This window comes from Diadema setosum, chromosome 2 (assembly GCF_964275005.1).
Source record: "Diadema setosum chromosome 2, eeDiaSeto1, whole genome shotgun sequence".
Taxonomy (NCBI): Eukaryota; Metazoa; Echinodermata; class Echinoidea; order Diadematoida; family Diadematidae; genus Diadema; species Diadema setosum.
In genome coordinates this window covers 7,335,607-7,355,083 of record NC_092686.1, presented here as the reverse complement: position 1 = coordinate 7,355,083, position 19,477 = coordinate 7,335,607, and the positions used below count along the sequence as shown (strand labels likewise).

At 37.2% G+C, this 19,477-nt stretch overlaps 1 protein-coding gene across 1 annotated transcript in view; it reads left to right on the top strand.

The window, feature by feature from the left end:
• The first annotated feature begins 10,201 nt into the window (after window positions 1–10,201).
• LOC140239373 (metalloproteinase inhibitor 3-like) overlaps window positions 10,202–19,477 on the top strand; it is a 65,370-nt gene continuing 56,094 nt past the window's right edge. The window contains exon 1 of the mRNA XM_072319234.1: window positions 10,202–11,094. Coding sequence (XP_072175335.1) covers window positions 10,974–11,094 — 121 coding nt within the window. The 5' untranslated portion in view covers window positions 10,202–10,973. The remainder of the gene's footprint in view (window positions 11,095–19,477) is intronic.

Genomic DNA, 19,477 nt, shown 5'->3' with positions numbered 1-19,477 from the left:
TCCTTGCCAGAAGCAATTACAGGTTCTGATTCAAGTTTTAGAATGTCCATCCATCATGGTATGGCTTAGCCTTTCTCATAGGCCCTTGGGCTGTTTAACTGACAGTCTTGAGTAAAGAGAACCAGGACTCGATCAAAACATCAGCACCAGAGTGCTTTGAGTTCTGAGACTGTGATCATTATTCATGGGGGTTTGTAGAAAGCCTACACACCACAACCACCGAATAAATCAGAACAAGCGACCAATGGAACAGCTAGATTCCCCCATCAGCTGTCAGTGTGAAATGCATTATGCATGAGCTTCTTTGCATGGAGCCCAGTTGACTGGTAGATATGGCTAACAAATATTGGACATTTGTCATGACCGACATAGTGAATTGGTTGTGAATTTTGGCCATACGGTGGTTTCAGTTTAGAAATTGCTGCACAGGACTTTTAAGGCTCTATCACTGATGTTTGCATCTTGCTGGTGAGTTGATTCTTGTCTTGGGTGATGAGCTGCTATTCACATATTTCACAATTCCTACAGCAAGAAGGAATTTTGCAAAGGCTAGGTATGGCCATGAACTGCAAAGTTTTGATGAGCCTTGTTCTGTGTTGCATCTCATGTTACAAATTAACCTACACCTGTATCCAACTCACCCCCTGAGTGTTGCACAATGCGTGTTCAGTATCTTTACCTTAGAGCGTACACAGAACTGGTCTAGCTACTCAAAGCGGTCAAAGAAATAGGATTCCAAAGTCCACCAAAATCTCACCTTCCCCAAGGGGGGGGGGGGGGGGGGAACTCATACTTTTGACTGCTGAGTTAACTCTCATGAATACAGGAGCATTTCAATGATACGCATTATTTGTTTACTCTCGCTATGATGCATATAATCCAGGTATATGAGCCATTAACATATGTTCTCAAACAAATCAACTTTATTGAAAATAATGCTAGATCTATACAACCCATTACACAAGTGGTAACATCTTGCTTCAGCTTGCTTTACTTCAACATCAGAGTATGCATCACCTCTAATTAGTGACAAAAAAAAAATCAATGAATATCACAAGTAAATCATAATCATCATACACTCATTATATTGAGTAGCACTGTCTTTTAGTTTTTATCTTGATCATTGCACTCTGACCCTATGTTTTCCAAAAATTAAATCCCTTTACTCTCTTGTCCTTCCTTGAATATAGAGCTTCATGAGTACTTGATATCAATATGTTGAACTTCAGGCATGGTGATAAAGAAGTGAGACCTGAAATTTGCGTGAAATGTATTAACATGTTATATATTGAATACCCCGAGACCGTGAAGTATGGTTCAACATCAGGCTTTTAATGCACAAAGTGGGGATTTCCAGCCGAGGATCATACAAAAAAATTTAAAATCAGAACATCAGTCAAGAATCACTTTCTACCCTCATCCGTGTCACGTAATGACCGAACACAAATAAAGCACATTGTTGTTACTCACATGCGGGAAGACGGAGAATCTGAAATCCTTTGAGATTCAACCAATCACAGCCTGGTTTCTTTTCCCCCTCCTCCGTAAAGCTCCGTAAGCTTCTGGCTTTGTGAAATTCATCTCAATCCTGGATCTTTTCTCTCTGTGCCATTTCCCTTTTTCCACCGAATATCATTTTGAGATTTCCTTTTAGGAATCAATCACACTTTACAGGGCAATGCCTTTTAGTGATTCCATATTTCACAGAACATGATTTTTTTTTTCCCCTTCATATTGCTTGAAAACTATTTACATTTTCCAGATTGTGTTGTCAGCTAAATTGTCTCGTCACGAGCATGATGTTTTCATTATGAATACTGATTTGTTCTAAAATAGAATAAAAAAGTTTAATTTCTATGAACCAAACCCATTATTAACTTATTCTAGTCACACACTTTCCATGTGCCATGGAGTGGATCATGGTACATTGCATGACATATGGAGCTTAAACATGTATCGTCAAGCGCCTGTAGTAACACATGAACAAGTATCAATGCAACCAGGAAATATATGGTCCGATTGCCCTGCATAACCCACTGTATGTATGATGCATAAGGCAGCTTCCATTACTTATTGAGGGACAGTGAGATGTCATAGTACATGGAAAGGCTTGCATCATATACAACCTCCACATTGCATTCACACATTGTTGTATTACTTGGATGTAGGAGTTGAATAAGAAATGACCGTAGCCAAAGTCACAGTCTTAAGTTATCATACGAAGCTTGCTTTCTTGAATCCTGGAGGATTTCTCCTCTTGCAAAGTTTGCAGTGCACCCCAAGTCCAGAGAGATGAGGAGAGTAACCCCCTGTTCAGACGCAAGCCAGTTTATACCAAAACTCGATAAAGAAACGACGTATAAAGAATCATCGTATAGCCGATAGACCGTTCAGACGCTAATTTCGACCATTCCGGAAAAACGTCGTATAGATGTGCAGTTTCTCACTGCGCATGTTGGTAAGGTCACCTTTCGTGCTCGCTCCCATTAAGCCCCGCCCAGTTATACCGTTCTATGGTCGCCATACGTTCAGACGCACAATGCACACGATGGAATGCTGATTCGTTATCAAGTTCTAGTTCGAAACGATGCTCTGACCGTCGTTTCATTATACGTCGTTTCGTTAGTCAGCGTTCAGACGTATAAATTCATCGTATAGCTATACCATTTTGGTATAGCTATACCGTTCTAGTATAAATTTCTTGCGTCTGAATGCCCTGAGAAACAGGTCACTCACCCATTGCTGCCTACTTTTACAAATGGGATAACTGACAAATCAACATGAAAATCACACCATGCAAAAATATACAAGAAAAATCAATATGATATGCTTCTTGCAAACCACAGAGAAAATCACTGCAGTGTCTCAATCAGAGAAGATGATGAATGTCAGATAGGACATTCAGAGTCTTGTACCTATAAAAGGAGATAAAATCAGATTTGATCTGATTTTAACAGAGGGGACAGGCAAATTAACACATAGTGAAAGAATCCTTTATTTTCCCTTTAATATTGTGTTTTTGTGACTTACCTGCAAAAGGGAATCACGGATGCCAGAATGCCAAGATATGCAAAGGAAAATTAGAGAAAGAGAAATTGATACATTAGCTGATTTCATTAATACACACATACAAACATTTTATTTTAAAGAATGTTTAAAGTTTATAGAAGTACCTTCAAAAAGAAATGTGCTACACTTTGTCTTAATGGCAAGCTTGATTGTTTTGTCCTGTCATAATTCCTAACCCACCACAGTTGTATTGATAGCACTTCTAGAGTTATACAAAACTATTGGGGTAAGATTTTTTCCCCACTCTTATCCTTTTTATTTTCTTTCCTTCTTCTTTTTCCCACGAGCCTCAAATCAACACCAAGCTTCCATATTGCAAAAGTATGTCATCACGACTTTGAAGGGCAGGGGGCAGTTTGGCATTTTTGGTCAGGAAAGGTCTTCCAAGAAAGCCAGTTAAATATTACACTAAAGTCACCCTGAGTGGATAGACGATCAGACACATTTAATCATCCATGACATATCGTGGTAGTGAGGTTTACGTGTAAGCCATATGCATCATGAATTTTGAATGATTTTTCTTTTTCATGCCAAGGGTAGAATGGGGATCTGAAATAACTCTATCATCTTGGGCTGGGTTTTGAAAACAAGTTTGCCATTTAAAGAGAAAACACCCATATATTTCTACTCAAATCCCACTGTAAAGGTATTGTTTACCATCGCGAGCAGTGATTTAAAAAATGTTCGAGAGATCACATTTGATGCATATGTGTAGGTCAGTTCTATCACAAAACATCCTATCATATAGAAATTATGCAAAAAAAAGCCTAAAATATATGGAGATATCACTACTTTTCTTACTAAACCATAACTGTAGACAGTTTAGTCTAGAAACAATTTTATTATAACTACTGTTCACACTTTGTATATTTAGCAATACTTAACACTGATTATAACGATTACAATTTTTACATGGGTTGTTTCTATCCCAAACTCACATTTTAGAACTATTCTGAAGTGCTAAAGATGTTTTTTTGTTTCATCTGCAAATGATAAATAATGCCTTTTAGCTGCATGAAGATTAACAGTTGAGTACATCTTACGGTTCTTAGGTGTAAAGTAATTTTTAAGTGCATACTGATCTTCAGGTCAATGTGATTTTTACATGTATTGTGATCCTTAGATATAGAAATTGGAGCTCTATTTTCCCTGCAGCAAACTACTGGCTAAAATGATTTTAGGGAGAATTTCTAACTGCTACAGATATTATAGAAACATATCAAACTTGCAAGCTCCACATGAAAAGGACACACAAAAACAGTCGAAGTAGTTTTACCTGTCCATAAGTATATTGGTGACACTTATCAATTCTTTTGAATTTTCATCTGAACCTTTAAAAAAAAAATGGTTTACATGTTTGGTCTTGCCTTGCTAAATATATTAGCAAATGTACCATTTATCAAGACCTTTGATAAACATATAGAAAACTGCACTCACAAACATGATTGGTGTTGTTTCATTGAAAGAAAAATAATATCATAAGCTATGTTTTGCACCCAGAAACACATACCTCCACATTCCTGCCCCCTTTTTCTCTTTCTTCCAATTTTTCTTTCTCTTTCCATCTCTCTCTCTCCCTATTTTATCTTTCAGTCTCTCCTACTCAAGTCTTAAAACCTTGCTGTAATTATCAGGTTTATGGTGAATGGAAAGCGGCACAAATTCCTTTCCACTGATAACAAAATCAACAAGATCCGCAAGCACGTTGCTTCATCTCCTTAAAAAGATTGGCCCCTACATTCCACACTTAATACGGCAACTCGCACAACACGTTATCCTCAACGAGTCTTTTTTTGATGTCCCCTAAAGACACAACGTGTCCATAATATTGTATGATCAAAAGTACCACGAAGAGATGAAAGATTTTTTTTTTTGGGGGGGGGGCTGATGTGGTTCGTGTCATCAGCACCGCTCGGTCAAGGTGGCAAAATCTGCTTGGACTTCTTGGCCTCCAGGCTACTGAGGGAGAAAGTTAAGGCTATGAAAACTGACCGAGAGAACAGACAAAGAAGATGGAATGTCCGACACAACACTGCCCTCCTCACACTGATAATAAAAAAAGAAATAGAAGATAAAAACTTGTGCAGAAAATGAGTTGAGAGAAGATCAACACTAGTACTTGGTAGTACAAACACATACACAGAAAATGACCAAATGTTTGTGGATTTGCACGGATTTATAGACAATTTGGTATTTCAACTATTTCAAAAATTTTGATGGAAGTCTATGTAAGAACTGGGTCACTGCTTTCTTTCAAAGTTGTGGGTATCAAAATTGTGTATATCAGTATTTTACATGCTTTTCTTGTAAATCAAAGGAGGGAGCATATGAGACAAAGTTACTCGAAATGTGTTACTCCTGAATAAACAAAGGCTTAAACAAAAATATTAAACAGTACTACTGACTACTGAGATTTACATAACCTGACAGTGAGCTTTATGGTTAACCACATTGTGATCAGATTTACAATTCAATGCAATTCTTTATGATACAGCCCTTCCCCCTTAAAAAAATAACATTTGAAATTCCTGAGTAGGCCTATATTCTGACAACTCCATGCATGTCTGATTTGAGTATCATAACTGAAGTCTAATATTTGTTGTGTGGTGTGTTTGTTTGTTCAGTTGATTTGTTTTTATCTTTGTTTTGACCTGTTAGGCCTACTTCATGGAATAGTAACTCCCTTGTGAGATTAACCCATTGAGGACGAGTCCCGAGCACACTCGGCTTCTATGGAAATTGCGTGTTGTAGCAAAATCAAACCGTCCTCAACGGGTTAAGAAATGATCCAAAGTACTTTAATAGGTGGAGACGGCTGGGATCCGACTGGCCTGATATCTGACACTAACGGTTTGGGTGCCAGTGAAGGAATATTTCATTTTCAAATCTAGTCATAATACCTGAGCAAGAATCAGGCTCTTAATGTTCTGACCCACTGGTGAGATGTTGATGGGAGTTATTCATGGAACAAAGGAATGTTACCAAAAATGCTTGTAATCATACACGCCATAGAGTTACAGGAAAAATTCATGCGGGCATCAAATGTCTCCCATGTTTGTGACATTCTAGTATTTGGGTTTTTATGAGCCTCAGTCATGGAAACCCAAACATTTTAAGTCCATTCATCATTCATTGACTTATTAAATATTAGTTACCAATATATCATTTGGATTATGACTAACAGAAAATTCATAGTGATAAATAGTTAAGCTTTTATCAAATTCTTTTAAATTAAACAGAGTGAAATGTCAATGTACTCACCAGCATACCCTTTCTCTGCAACTATTTAGTTACAAATCAACAGTATCTGGCCACTTGCTGTACTTCTAGTTCCTGACAACCACTCCAGTATAAACAACTAATGTATGACTTGCAATGTAACAACTTCTCTTTTTTTTTCTGATCAATAATTCTCTGTTTTGTATTTGTCATTATCTGCCACTGTGAAATCAGTTTTTATCATTTCATGCAGGGCATACGAGCATTGGAATTGATGTAGTATTGTTTGTTTGTTTTTTCTTTAAAAGTGGAATGATCATGTTGACTTAAAACTCATTACACACAGGAACCAGGAGGACCATGTGTGCAACATAATGAAATTTATCTAATCTGGGAGGTTATGAGATAGTTCTCTGAATTCTATGTGCCAAGGTGATGAAGGTATATGACACAGAACAGAAAGAAAAAGATGACGATTAAAGTTAATGGGAAGGCAGGATGTGCACTAATTACTGTGCAGTTCCACGAAAGGGCCCACAGTAACAAGTTAACAGGAATTATCATCAAAGCTGACCATGTTTACTTTATATCAGACGTCTTTCCATACAATTATACCTACATCACATACTCAACAGGTCTGAAAAGTCCTCTGCAAAAGCTAAAACAAAGAAACTAAAGCACTTAGAAACATGTATCTTTTTCCAGGGGAACATACACCTTAAAGCAACACAAAAATTAGGGACATTTGTTCTTCTTTGACTGGCTATCACTTTGTGTGTGTGTGTGTGTGTGTGTGTGTGTGAACAAAAAAAAAAACAAAAACAGAGTTTACCCAACTGTGACTTTTGTAATGGTTTCATAGCTAATGATGAATGAAGTCAAATAACATCTTAATCATCGGTGTGTGTGTTGTTGTTTTTTTTGTGTTTTTTTTTAAGAAGAAAAATTTATACGTACACTTGCTTGCACCTTAAATACACAATCCTATATCTTGAGTTAGTGTCATTATACTAACAGGCAGTTTAAACTTTCCGAGATTTATCGAGGTGGATTCATTGGTATGAAAATAAAGAAGAAGAAGAAGAAATTATCCACTATCTACAATCCTTGCTTTCACTGCCAAACAAAATTGGGATGAAGATATCAAAACAAACATCCAGGTCTCAAGATATGTTTATACACCTAGCCTCTTGTTCAAGGTGTGATAACATACACCATTTTCTACCTTGACCAGACTACCTGCAGAGAAAACAAATCTTTGCAGGAATTAGCAAAACATTTTCTCTGTCACGTTTCCTGCCTTACAGGCCTTGCGGAGATCTCTTAAGTAAGATGTATCCTCCTTATTTCATCAAAAATGTCAAGAAATAACATGAAACCACCACAGCTAAAGTGGTTAATCATGCTTTTAATTCTTCCCTAGCCATGGTGGTACATCAACATTCTTATATTGAGCTTGTTAGCATTTCAACATTTTGTGTTCATTTTTTTCTTCTTAAAAAAAAAGAGAAAAACCCTAAAAAAAAAAAAATCCTGAAGTTGTTTAGCATATCTTACTTACAGAGCAGCATAACCACATTATACTCAATTTTGTATTTAAATTGGTGAGTCAAACCACTGCTAAAACAGCCTGTCTGGTTCTGAAACAAAAAAACAAAACAAAACAAAACAAAACAAAAATACGGAGAATATGAGAATTGTGTGAGTAATGAGTAAGATAGGCATTGCTTGAGAAGAAAAAAAAAAACAGCAACATAAATTATGATGTCAGTTCAAATGTAAATAATGCTAACCTATGAATTATAGGCAGTCATATCTAAATCAACTAGACCATGCCCTTGGACTGCTTAAACAGTCCTCAACTTGTAGGTTTTTATCAAATTATGTCAAGGCTGATGTAGCCAAAAGAAACAAGAATGGTACTCTATCATAAACTGTGTTAGTCTTGTCTTTTTCCATTTTTGAGAATAATATCACTTCTAAAAAAGCAGTCTTGATATTTTGGGGTGGTATATTTCTGAAAATCTCTCATGACTTCAACGAGAAAAGAATAGAGACACATGATGGTAACATCCCAACTCTATGACAAAACTTGTTTGGGAGTTTGCCAAGACCTTTCAGCCAACATTACAATATTTCACCCTTGAAGGACATAATCAGGTAGAATTATGAAATAGGATGGCATTATGCAATTATGGCAGACCATTTCCACTTGGAGCTTATCAATGTATTTCCTGAATTCCTGCTCTCTGTGGAATGAGATGCGTGATAGAATCACGCAAAATGTCACAAAGGATTAAATCATCATTGTCATCATCATCGACTCCATCCAGTGGGGTAACCCAAAACTCTGAAAATTCACCGTGACAACCCAAAGCCAAACCCTGCTGTTACACTAGCTTGAATTATGACACAAGAGCTTGCAGAAAGTGGGTCATCAAGCCAGCCCAACAAAAGAGGATGCTGGAAAGAGGGGAAACAGACCACACCCCTAAAGAAGAAGAATGGTATACACGGAAGCAGACCACACCCCTAAAGAAGGAGAATGGTAGATGGAAGCAGACCACACCCCTAAAGAAGGAAAATGGCATATGGTTACTGGCATCATGAGGATTGAGGATAACATCGGAGGGGCAGCGGACAAAGCAGTAATGGAAGAAGTCAATGACAAAGTTTGTCATAAGTTCATGTTCGCAACACTGTCATATCCATTTTTATTTTGCAAAGGTCCTAATCATGTCAAGGCTGATTTTAGTTGTAGAATTGTGCAAATAATTGAAAGGACTCTGTATACAGTAAGGGGTTGACTACTCAACAAATTTCTTGATGAAAAGTTGGGGTCAAGGAAGTCGATGGAAGACAAAAAAGAAATTGTATCATATGTGTCAAACAAAATATATAACTCAGAAAGTAGTGAGGCAGGTTGCCAAGCATGTCTCACCAAAAAATAAAAAACACATATTCATGTGTAATATTACACTTGTATTTGATACCTAGACCCCTTCTACCAAAACTGAATATGCATAAAAATGTCAGAAGGGTGAAGGAAACAAAAGAGACAGGAAGTTGCAGGAAGATGGAGAGACAAGATATGGAGATATACAACAGGGACAACAAAATGCAACCAAGGAACATACTAACTAATATTCCAAAATAGTATATTACATGTGTAATTGCCAGGCTCAAAACCAGCAAAAAGTCACGGATTTGGATTCTCTGTAATGGACCAAAATATGTCATTTGAGTTAATTTTCAAAGTTTGTTGTTGAGAGAAATCTTTTTCTCTACCTACTGTAAAAATTTGGAGGCTCAAAGCAAAACTCAAAGAGATATTAGCACCTTTTCTGGACCATTCTTTTTTTTTTTCTTTTTGGACAGGAACTGCTTTTACTGGGAAATAAAACATGTTTTCATTGTTACGTGTGAACAGCACACCTGATGGACTCTACTTCCTTTTCTATGAAACTACACCTTGTAATACTCTTTTATTTTTAATAAAAAACACTTTCTGAATAGATTAGGATGGTCCAGTTTTAACAAGTAACATTCTAAAGCTTAGAGCTTATTCTTACGAAATACGTAGAAAAGTGGAAATTTAATTTGGCCTACTTTTTGTGGGTTTTAAGCTGGGTGGTCATATATATATATATGTTATATATTTCCTTAAAGTCCATTCATTTTCTAAACCCCATACAAGATGAATTTCTTGATAACACCTCTCTCACGAGGAGGTCAATGCTTCCTGGAGAGTGCCCCCAAGTGGTGAATTACAGTCTAGTCAGTCTAGATCGACAACCCCCCCCCCCCCCATCTCTTCCTCTCTTCCTCTCTCACTCTTTTTCGGAAAGAGCTTTACACCACCGCTCCACTTCCAGTGATTTCTCTGCACAGCGGCAGCAGCAGCAATAAAAGTGTGAGTCAGATAAAAGCTGTCCCATTGCCTGTTCCAGGCTTAGAACACCTTTTCATAGATACATAAATAATTCCCCCCTCGGCAGCGACTCGACTAGTATCAGTTGCATCGCGGCACCGGACGGACCGAGAGTGACAGGATCGCTTCATAACCTCTTGCTCACTCCTATTTTTCCAAGCCTCTCTCTGGACTTCTCTCACTGTCTCTCTCACTGCGTGAACCCGAATCATCACTCCTCTTGGTGTTGTGAATGAGGCGCAGTTTACTAGAGCTTCCTCTTGTTGAAGTAAGAAAATCTTTGTGCTATCTGTGAGTTGGGAAGCGTCTTTGCGAAAAAAGAAAAAAAAAAACTCTGGAAATTCCAAGAGAGGTGACTGAGAGAAAAAGAGAAGAAACATATCCAAAAAAAAAAAAAAAAGGCAGAAAGAAATCAGAAAGTTAAATGGAGCAACTTTGATCTGGAAGACGACAGACACTTTCACTTCCCATCAGAGAGAGAGATAGATCCAAATCTCGGATCTGTCTGCGACGACCCAGGATACGTGTTGCCGACCATCAGATAATCTGCCCCCGCTAAGGACTTTGAGCCACTCTCGGGCGCACTTCGTCCTCTGGATTTGGAGATTCAAGGAGTATACTCTCCGAACACTTCAATCCTTCTCTATGCTAAGGAATTTTGCTGTGGATTTGCAGGCGATTTAACAACGAAGAAAACAAAACAAAACTTAAGTGTTCCATCTCGTGGATATTTTGCAAAAGATTTGAGGACAGAATGCATCCGATGGAGGTAGTTTTGCTGGTGGCGGCTATGCTGGCATGCATGGTTCACGACGCCATCGCCTGCAGCTGCCAACCCTCACATCCCCAGGACCACTTCTGCCGATCAGCATATGGTGAGTCTTTTTGAGTCAGTACAATACTGTCTAAAATCATCCCTTCATAAATATCTTGGTAGCTCTTCTTTTTGAGACAATTTCTCAAAAGTTGCACACTTCTTTTTCCCTGTCACTCATATATGATTCAATAAATTTTATTTTATTGCCTTCTTTTATTCACTTTCATTTTAAACAGAAAATGTACAAAACATATCATGCTTTTAAAAAAAAGACATATTCTACATCCGTAAGAGTATAGTATAATCACACAATAAAATAGGTTCATTACTGTAATGCATTTAAACATTTGTCACTTGTTCTGTCGGTTCTCATTTAATACCTCAAAATATATCACAAATTTACCGACTTTTTTTTCACTCTCTTTATTTGTTAGAGTGACTTTACAGCATGGTGATGATTTGGAAATTTGCGAACCACTTTTTTAATCCTTTCCATATCTCAACATTTATCAAATGATTGTGATACATTCACCACTTGGGTATTTTTTTTTCTATTTATTTTCTTTTCTTTTCTTTTTGTCAGTTCTTGTTTGTACCACAACACATTATTGCCATGTCATGAAGATTGACTTTTAATTCAGGCCTCTGTGGGTTTTCCATTTCTCTGAGCAAACACTAGCCAGATGCCATGTCAACAATGTACATTGTGCACCTGTGATGACAATCATACATTTTCGGATTCAGCAGCAGTCCCCAACATAAGTCATCGTGAAATGAATATATCCCATTATCAAAGAGATGTTCTGCAAACAGAAAGAACATCATGTTAATCACACTGCACAGCTATTGCTTTTTGTCAGTGTGGGGGAAAAAAGTTTTAAAAGATATTGGTCTTTGACAAGAGCTAGGGGGAAAAGAAAATGTCTGTATGGACTGTAATCTCTAGACAAATGGACAAAATAGCCACCAAGATATTTTCACAATGGATTTTAAGGTTTTGGATTGTTTTCTTTTTTTCTGTTTGCTTGTTAGTTTGTTAGCTTTGGTTTATGTTTGCTTGAAAAAGCCATGCCATGCTACAAAGAAAGAACATTTTCCAAACTGATCTTTATCCCACCCACGATTCTTTCACTGAGGTACATCGGTGGGGGGTTCAGCTTTCTCTCGAAATACGAAACAGATTCCATCTCTAGTTGACAAAAAAACTAGGTTTTCATCAGTCTACCCCCAACCGGTTTAAGCAATTTTTAGCTGGTGTCTCACTGGTCCCGAAATCAATACTTGGCTAATCCAAATTTAGCTGTACTCAGGGGAGGGAAGCTCCTTGCCTCGCATGACAGCGACTCTGCCATCTTCTCATCTTGTTGTCTTCACGTTTGTGGTTGGAAACAGACCGTACAGTGGTTGCGAAAACTTTAAAAACTGGAGGGGTGAAAGACGGGAGGGTGAGATAAATTCCTTTTGACTCTGCTCAGCTCCCCCCCCCCCCCCCACAACACTTCATCTAAGAGGTGGGCCACACTAAGTGAAAAACATGTTTGAGAATTTTTCATCAAAAGTGCTTCTGTTGCCCCTTGTTCTGTTTTTATTTCAATGCATGTTTATATTTTTGCACCATTGGTAACAAACAAACAAAGCAAGAAATCTTACTGAATAACTGATCTGAATGGGAGTGATACAGTTAGGAATTAAATTTACCGAGCCAAACATTCACTAATCAAATAGCATGAAAAATATGTTTCACAAAAGAATGTAAACTTAAGCTCTGGCGAGTTTTTGTTCCTCAAAATAATCAGCAATGTCAAAGTACAAATGTCTTTCTTGGCAACATGACTTCTCGCCCGATAAATTGTGAACAACTTGACATACCAATGTTGACACAGTCTGTCATGAATGGTCGTATAGACTCGTTTGTTTGACTTTACACTCACAATGGGGCCATCAACAGTGACCCAACAACACTGACAAGGAGGTTTACGTGATTTATTTTTACGAATACCAATAAAAAAATGTCATGAAATCCATTTTTTCCCTACAAACTCACAAGAACGAACAAATGAAAAAAAAAAAAAAAACAGAGAAAAGAAAAGCTTGGAGCAGTGGATTTGAAATATTTTGAAAGCATATTATTTTTCCATACAACAGATTAAATCTTGAGTGCTTTATTGAGAGTGGTCTGACATCTACAAGGCCTTATTGGCTTTCAGAACATTCCAAAATTGATCTCCAGGTGTCGTGTTTGGCTCATTGTCATCCTTTCTTTATTATTGCTTTCATGGTAACCATTTAGGATTTTATCAATCATGGACAGAACAGGTACAAGACTTTAATATTGAAGATGCATTTTTTCACGCATCGGTTACATTTTTGGGTTTATTCACTTATAACGGCAGTAAAGGTCAGGAAAGGTACAATGTAGGAGCTTTTTTATTTCTTCTTCTTCTTTTATCTAGAGGATGTTAGAGGAAAGTGAATAACTGCATATCATTTCATATCTCTTGGAGGTATAATAAAGTTCAATTTGGAAAATCAAGAGCAAGGGGATGTTGTGTACAAGCAAGAGAAGGTTAATCAACTCTCCGAAGTCGCCTCTGGCATTTGCCGCTTCAAGCTGAGCATCAACATCCCCTTTTGCATGGATACATGAACCCTGTATCCGTTAAAAAAAAGAAAAAAGAGCTTTCTCTACTTGCCCCCCCCCCTCCCCACCCCCAATCGTAATGGTCCTAATGACAGATAAGATAGATTGGAAATAGGAAATGTACGTTGTGGGGCACACGTAGCACAGGACTCTACCACCGGAGGCACGCGTGATAAGCGTCATTGCGTATCTGTGCGTGGTGAGACCAATATTGCCTCGAGGACCGGTGGGACAATCATATACGACACTCCACCCCTTGACAACGTCATCTGAACATGACCCTTACAATGTGGCAAAGAATGCCACGACAAAAAGTAGGGCTGAAGATAGGTGTTTTTCCTTGTGACATATGAAAGGACATTTTTAAAGGGAGTCTTTACCCTCTTATCTTCAGTTAAACTCCTGTTAATTAGGCATCTTGTTTTATTTTTCATTTCAAGACGAGTGGCTCTGCCGCCCTTGCTAAAATTCAAGAAATACAGACGGACAGTGATATTGGCATTTGTATACCACATACAGCATCATATTCTTGTGTCCATACTGCACAGACTGACTTCTGAGGAATGTAGCTGCATTTGTAAGAAAGACAAACTTGACAAACATTTTCCTGCACGTTCATTAACGGATGTTACCCTCTAACCATTTGGTTAAGTTAGGTTATTCACCTTGTTTGTTGTTGTACCTCAATAGATCTTGAGATCTCGGTAACAATTGAGATAATATCTTTATGATTCATTTTGGCTTACAAATATTTGTTTACAAAAAAAAGAAGGTGATAAAAAATCCTTGATCCATTCAAGGTGAGGCTGGCCTTGTCTACAAAGAGTGTGGTGCAGACGTATACACCATCAACAAAGAAAACGCTGCCGAAATTCTTTAGGTTTGAACAATTCAAGAATTTCTGGCTCCAGGACATGTCAATGGATGTAAAGAAAGGTGGCTTAAAGCAGTAGATAAGGTTTGTTATATATTCAGACTGATATTCAGTTAAGAAAAAAAAAGTGGGGCTTTTCCTGTTTGTTGAAATATCTTTAACCTTCAATGACTCAACCTGTGTGGTTTTGGTACAGGTCAATAAATGTGAATATTTCGATCCATGAACAGACTTTTTCTTTCCAATCATGATTCAAATGGCGCTGTGCACAATTCATCAATATCAGGTAATGCAATAAAAACAAATTATCACAGGAAGCGGGTATGCAGTCTGCAAAGTTACTACGCATACATGCAAATTTATTTTTTTTTTTTTTATTTTTTTTTTTTACATTGAGGCCATTTTTTTCATATTTTCACCTTTTACCCTTTTACTCATAATGATTCAATGGGGACAGAAATGAGCTCATATACAGTGCAAAGCTGTTGTCATGGCAACTCCTATTACTTTTAATGATTTCATATGAATAAAAAAAAAATGAGTTCATAACAGTGCTGAACAGTTACCATGGTTACAAGTGTTCAGAGAAACCTAGTTCATGTCCACACCTGTTCACATGGATACGTTCTCATTATCCGCCAAAGAGTGCAGCCACCGCCAAGACAGCTGTTAGTCATCACAGCTCGAAGGATCGTAACGGGGGAAAGGGAACAGACATAGGTAAATCATCTCTATCAGTTGTCAGGAGCCTTCAAAAAAAAAAAAATTGGGCAAATCAAATGAAGCAAACCGTGAAAGAGAAGGAACTCGGCAGACCTTAATGGGAAGAAATGGTCAGGCGAAGGCGGGATTATTCGAGTCGCAAGAGTAAGTCACACATCCCAGGAGCCAGTGGTGATTACGGTTCCATTTTTTTTTTTTGCTTTCTGTTTGTGTTTTTGTCTATGGTATGTAAATAGGCGACGAGTAGCGACCGCTTCCTCCGTAACGTCAAACACGTGTCCGTGCCGACCACTGTGAGGAAGGACTGTCACGCGAGATGATAAGATACTGGCATCGTTTTCCCCCCTTTCTATAATCTTCTTCCTTTAGCTTTTTCTATCTCGCTGTCTTCCTTTTGTTATCAGCATAATTTTAGTCTCGCTGTTGTGTCCAGACATAGATTTGGCACTGGTCACAGTGCACAATGATTCAATTTACAACCTATTAGATTTTTTTTTTTTTTGACATATTTGAACTATACAAGGCTAGGAATGTCACTTGCAAGAATGCAAAGAGCATGTAAGTGTATAGGCATGAAGGAGGAGAAATACTGTTTTAAACTCTCTGCAAATATTGTGAATACCTCAAACACAGAACATTTAAACTGTTGAAAAAAATAAATAAAATGAATGTACAGAGTAAGGAAAAATATTTTGTGCACCAGATGTTTCAGATCTGCTGCTTGACAAGTATCCCCCGCCTTGTGACAGAAGAACATTAGTGTCTCCTTTAAGCCCAATTACTCAACCGGGGATCTATTCCAGATATCAACAAGGTTGGGTGTCATATGCACCAGAGACACAGTTTGACTTCTCAGTAATTATCCCCGCCTCCAGTTAAACAGCATAGGTGTACTGAGCGAGCAAAAGCTTGAGGGTGATGAATATCAGGGTCTGGTGGAATATATCAGATTTTTTCCCCTCCTACAGACATTGTATTGCAGAGTCACATATGAAACAGAAACATTTTTAGGTCATAAAGAAGTCATTTGGAAAACAGAGCAAGGAAAGACATACAAAAGAGCAAGTAAACATGCATGTTAACTCAGACATTTGGAATCCACTAATTCACTTCAAACTCACTTTGAACAACAACTGATGATTATACATGTATATGAATACAGTATAAATGAAACACAAATTTGTTGATTTGCATAGAGACATATACAAAAAGTTATTATTCTTTATACTCCTACATTGTTCACTTTATTTAAACAATTTAAGAAAACTATTAAAAAAAATGATAAGTTTGAATATAGACATAGGACTACATGTAATACATAATTACATACTCAGTAAACAATTATGTATATACAAAGTATACAATGTCACGTCAATCTTGGCTTCGACTTGAAAGTGTGCTTGTGTTTGAAAGGCAGTTGGTAGAGACGAATATGACAGTGAAAGTTCATGGTCGTCATCAATATGGCTTTGATTTCAGGCCTCTCTGCTCCCCTAACAGACTGACAGCAGTCATAGTGTTACCTCTCCAGGTTTTTGTTTTCGTTTGTTTGTTTCTTATTAGTCAGAAGACATAGCCCAAGAAAACAGCACATGGCAAAAATTCAGTAGTCATCTTTTCATTACATGTTACTGGTGACCTTTACAGAAGTACTCATTTCAGTCCACTCCCCTACAACTGTACTGTAGTGTACAGTAGGCAGCATAAAACATATGCAGGACTTTAAATGGTGAATTTTGTGGAATGTCTTCAAATTACTTTGCATCATTTCTCTGTCTTCTAGTAATTCATTTTGCAGTCTGTCTAGTTCAGTGTACCAACTTTCTAACTGCTTAATTTGAATCAATTAAATGTTTTTGTATTTTGCTAGCTTTTCTCAGAATAGAGCATCCAGTTGAATAATATGCTTAAGCTACTGTATACGCCAAATATTTCGCGAGGTTTTTCTTTTTGCAAATTTCGCGAGTCAGGTGCTATTTGTGAAATTAAAGGTACACGAAAATATTGACTCTGATCCTGATGTGAATGTGACATATGCGTGTACACTTCTCCGTTCAAATTTAACCACTCGCAAAATCGTCAGGAATTCCTGATTCCCGAAAATTTACACTCGTGAAATATATGGCGTATACAGTAGTTTAGTCCAGTTATGGAAAAATTTAGTAAATGTAAACCACAACACACATATATAATTTTGTAGAGAGAGGAGGGGAGAGGTGAGTTTGGACAGCAGTTGTTTGAGCCAAATATGTAAATGGATTTTTCTGGCCAGCAGAGATAACACAAAGGAAAAAAAAAATACCTTAAAAGATACACCTTTAATATCAATTATGGTCTAGTTTTCAAGGGCAAGGTGACAGGGAAATATGAAAGGACAATAAAGACATGTATGAAGGATAAGTCCTCATTCCGTTGAGATCCTTCAATTACTGTCTGGAGTGGACTTGGGTAATTGGCTTGCCAGCGGGGCGTTTGCTCCATCTCTCCAGGTACGACATCGTCCATTTTGCAGCTTGAGTGACATAAGAAAGATCATGTGATGTATTCTGTCAGCTGTTTATATTGCCCAGTCATGCTAACTCCGTGTGTGCTGCGGACACCAACCAGAAGGAAATGAGTGACAAATTGCCGTAATGATACATTTCCTTCATGACTATTATCTGCAAACTCAACCAATTGCATTTCCGAACAATGCAGAGGAACTAAAGATACATAGCTTTTGACTGGTTAAAATCTGTCCATATATTTTTTTTTTCATAATTCATATTTATGCAACTCTCAAAACTGGCACTACACTGTATATTCAAATAGTTCATCCAGCTGATCATACAATACAAGAATGAAAATGATATCACTTTGAGCTATGACATCATATCCTGTGCAGGTCCCTGTCCTGTTCCCCTCGTTATGTACATTCACTTTTACAGTGAAATACTGCGATATATTTTGCACAGTATTCATATCAAAATGTGAATGCAAATTCATTGCAAAATACATCACAAAATATCTTGGTATTCAGGGTGGTAATTCAAACTCCCCATGAAATACCTATGTGAGATTTGTGTGAATTGTGTCATGAACCTAAAAGGACTGATCGAACAGCGGTGTATTTCTGATATTTATTTATTTATTTATTCAGTTTTATTTAAAAAAGAAAGAACAGGGTAGTCACGTTCAGGGCCCAAGGGCCTGCTTTTCAAGTGAGCCCTGTTACAAATAGTACATATTGCGAGTAAAAATCACATAATACAACAGCAACAAAAAAAAGAAAGCAAACGAACACATAGAAACAAGCAAGATGTGATATCTACATAAGTAAAAAAAGATACAAAAATTAACAAATTAAAAGTAAAAAACAGCAGGAGATTACCATATGCAAAAACAAAACAAAATAAATTATGTTACCAGAATGTACAAAAATAATGGCCAAAAAGTGATATGGCAACGAGTAAAAAGTACACTTTCACACTTTGTTCAGAAAATTGAAATATTGCAGGTAGGTTTACACAGTGTAACGCAAACAAAAAGAAAAGAGAAGAAAAAAGTAATCGAAACAAACATATGAAAAGTAAAAGAAAAATGTGAGAAAATAGAGATGCGTTATCATATACAGATATAGATGCAAGGATTAAAAAAAAAAAAATGTAGCGCATATTAAAATAGTACCAAAGGCAAGATCAGAAATCATATCATAATGTACTAAAAACAATGAGCATTGAGAAACATAATGATACAGAAATAAATGCATACTAATATGTATAAACTCTTAATTGCTCATCATTTTAACATATCAAAAATCTGAGTTTATATTTGTTGATCGAATTTGTCTTTTAAACCTTTCGAGGCAGTTTGACGATTGAATAAAACTGGGAAGATTGTTGAAAAGAGAGCAAGCGAAGAAGGAAAATGTACGTTTTTTGTATTCTGTTTTAGGCATGGGGATGAACAATGGGCAAGATAAGGCATATCGAGTTTCGTACGTGATTTGACGCCTTGTAGCCATAGGACATAAGTATGATGGGGCTAATCCGTTCAACACTTTATATACAGCTACGCAGTACTGATACTCAATGCGTTTTTGTACACTTTGCCACCTCAATCTATTCAACAAGTTGTGAACGGGAGAATAATAGTCTGCCTGCATTACGAGTCGGGCAGCTTTGTTTTGGACCCTTTGTAATTTGACCAAGTTAGTCTTGGTGC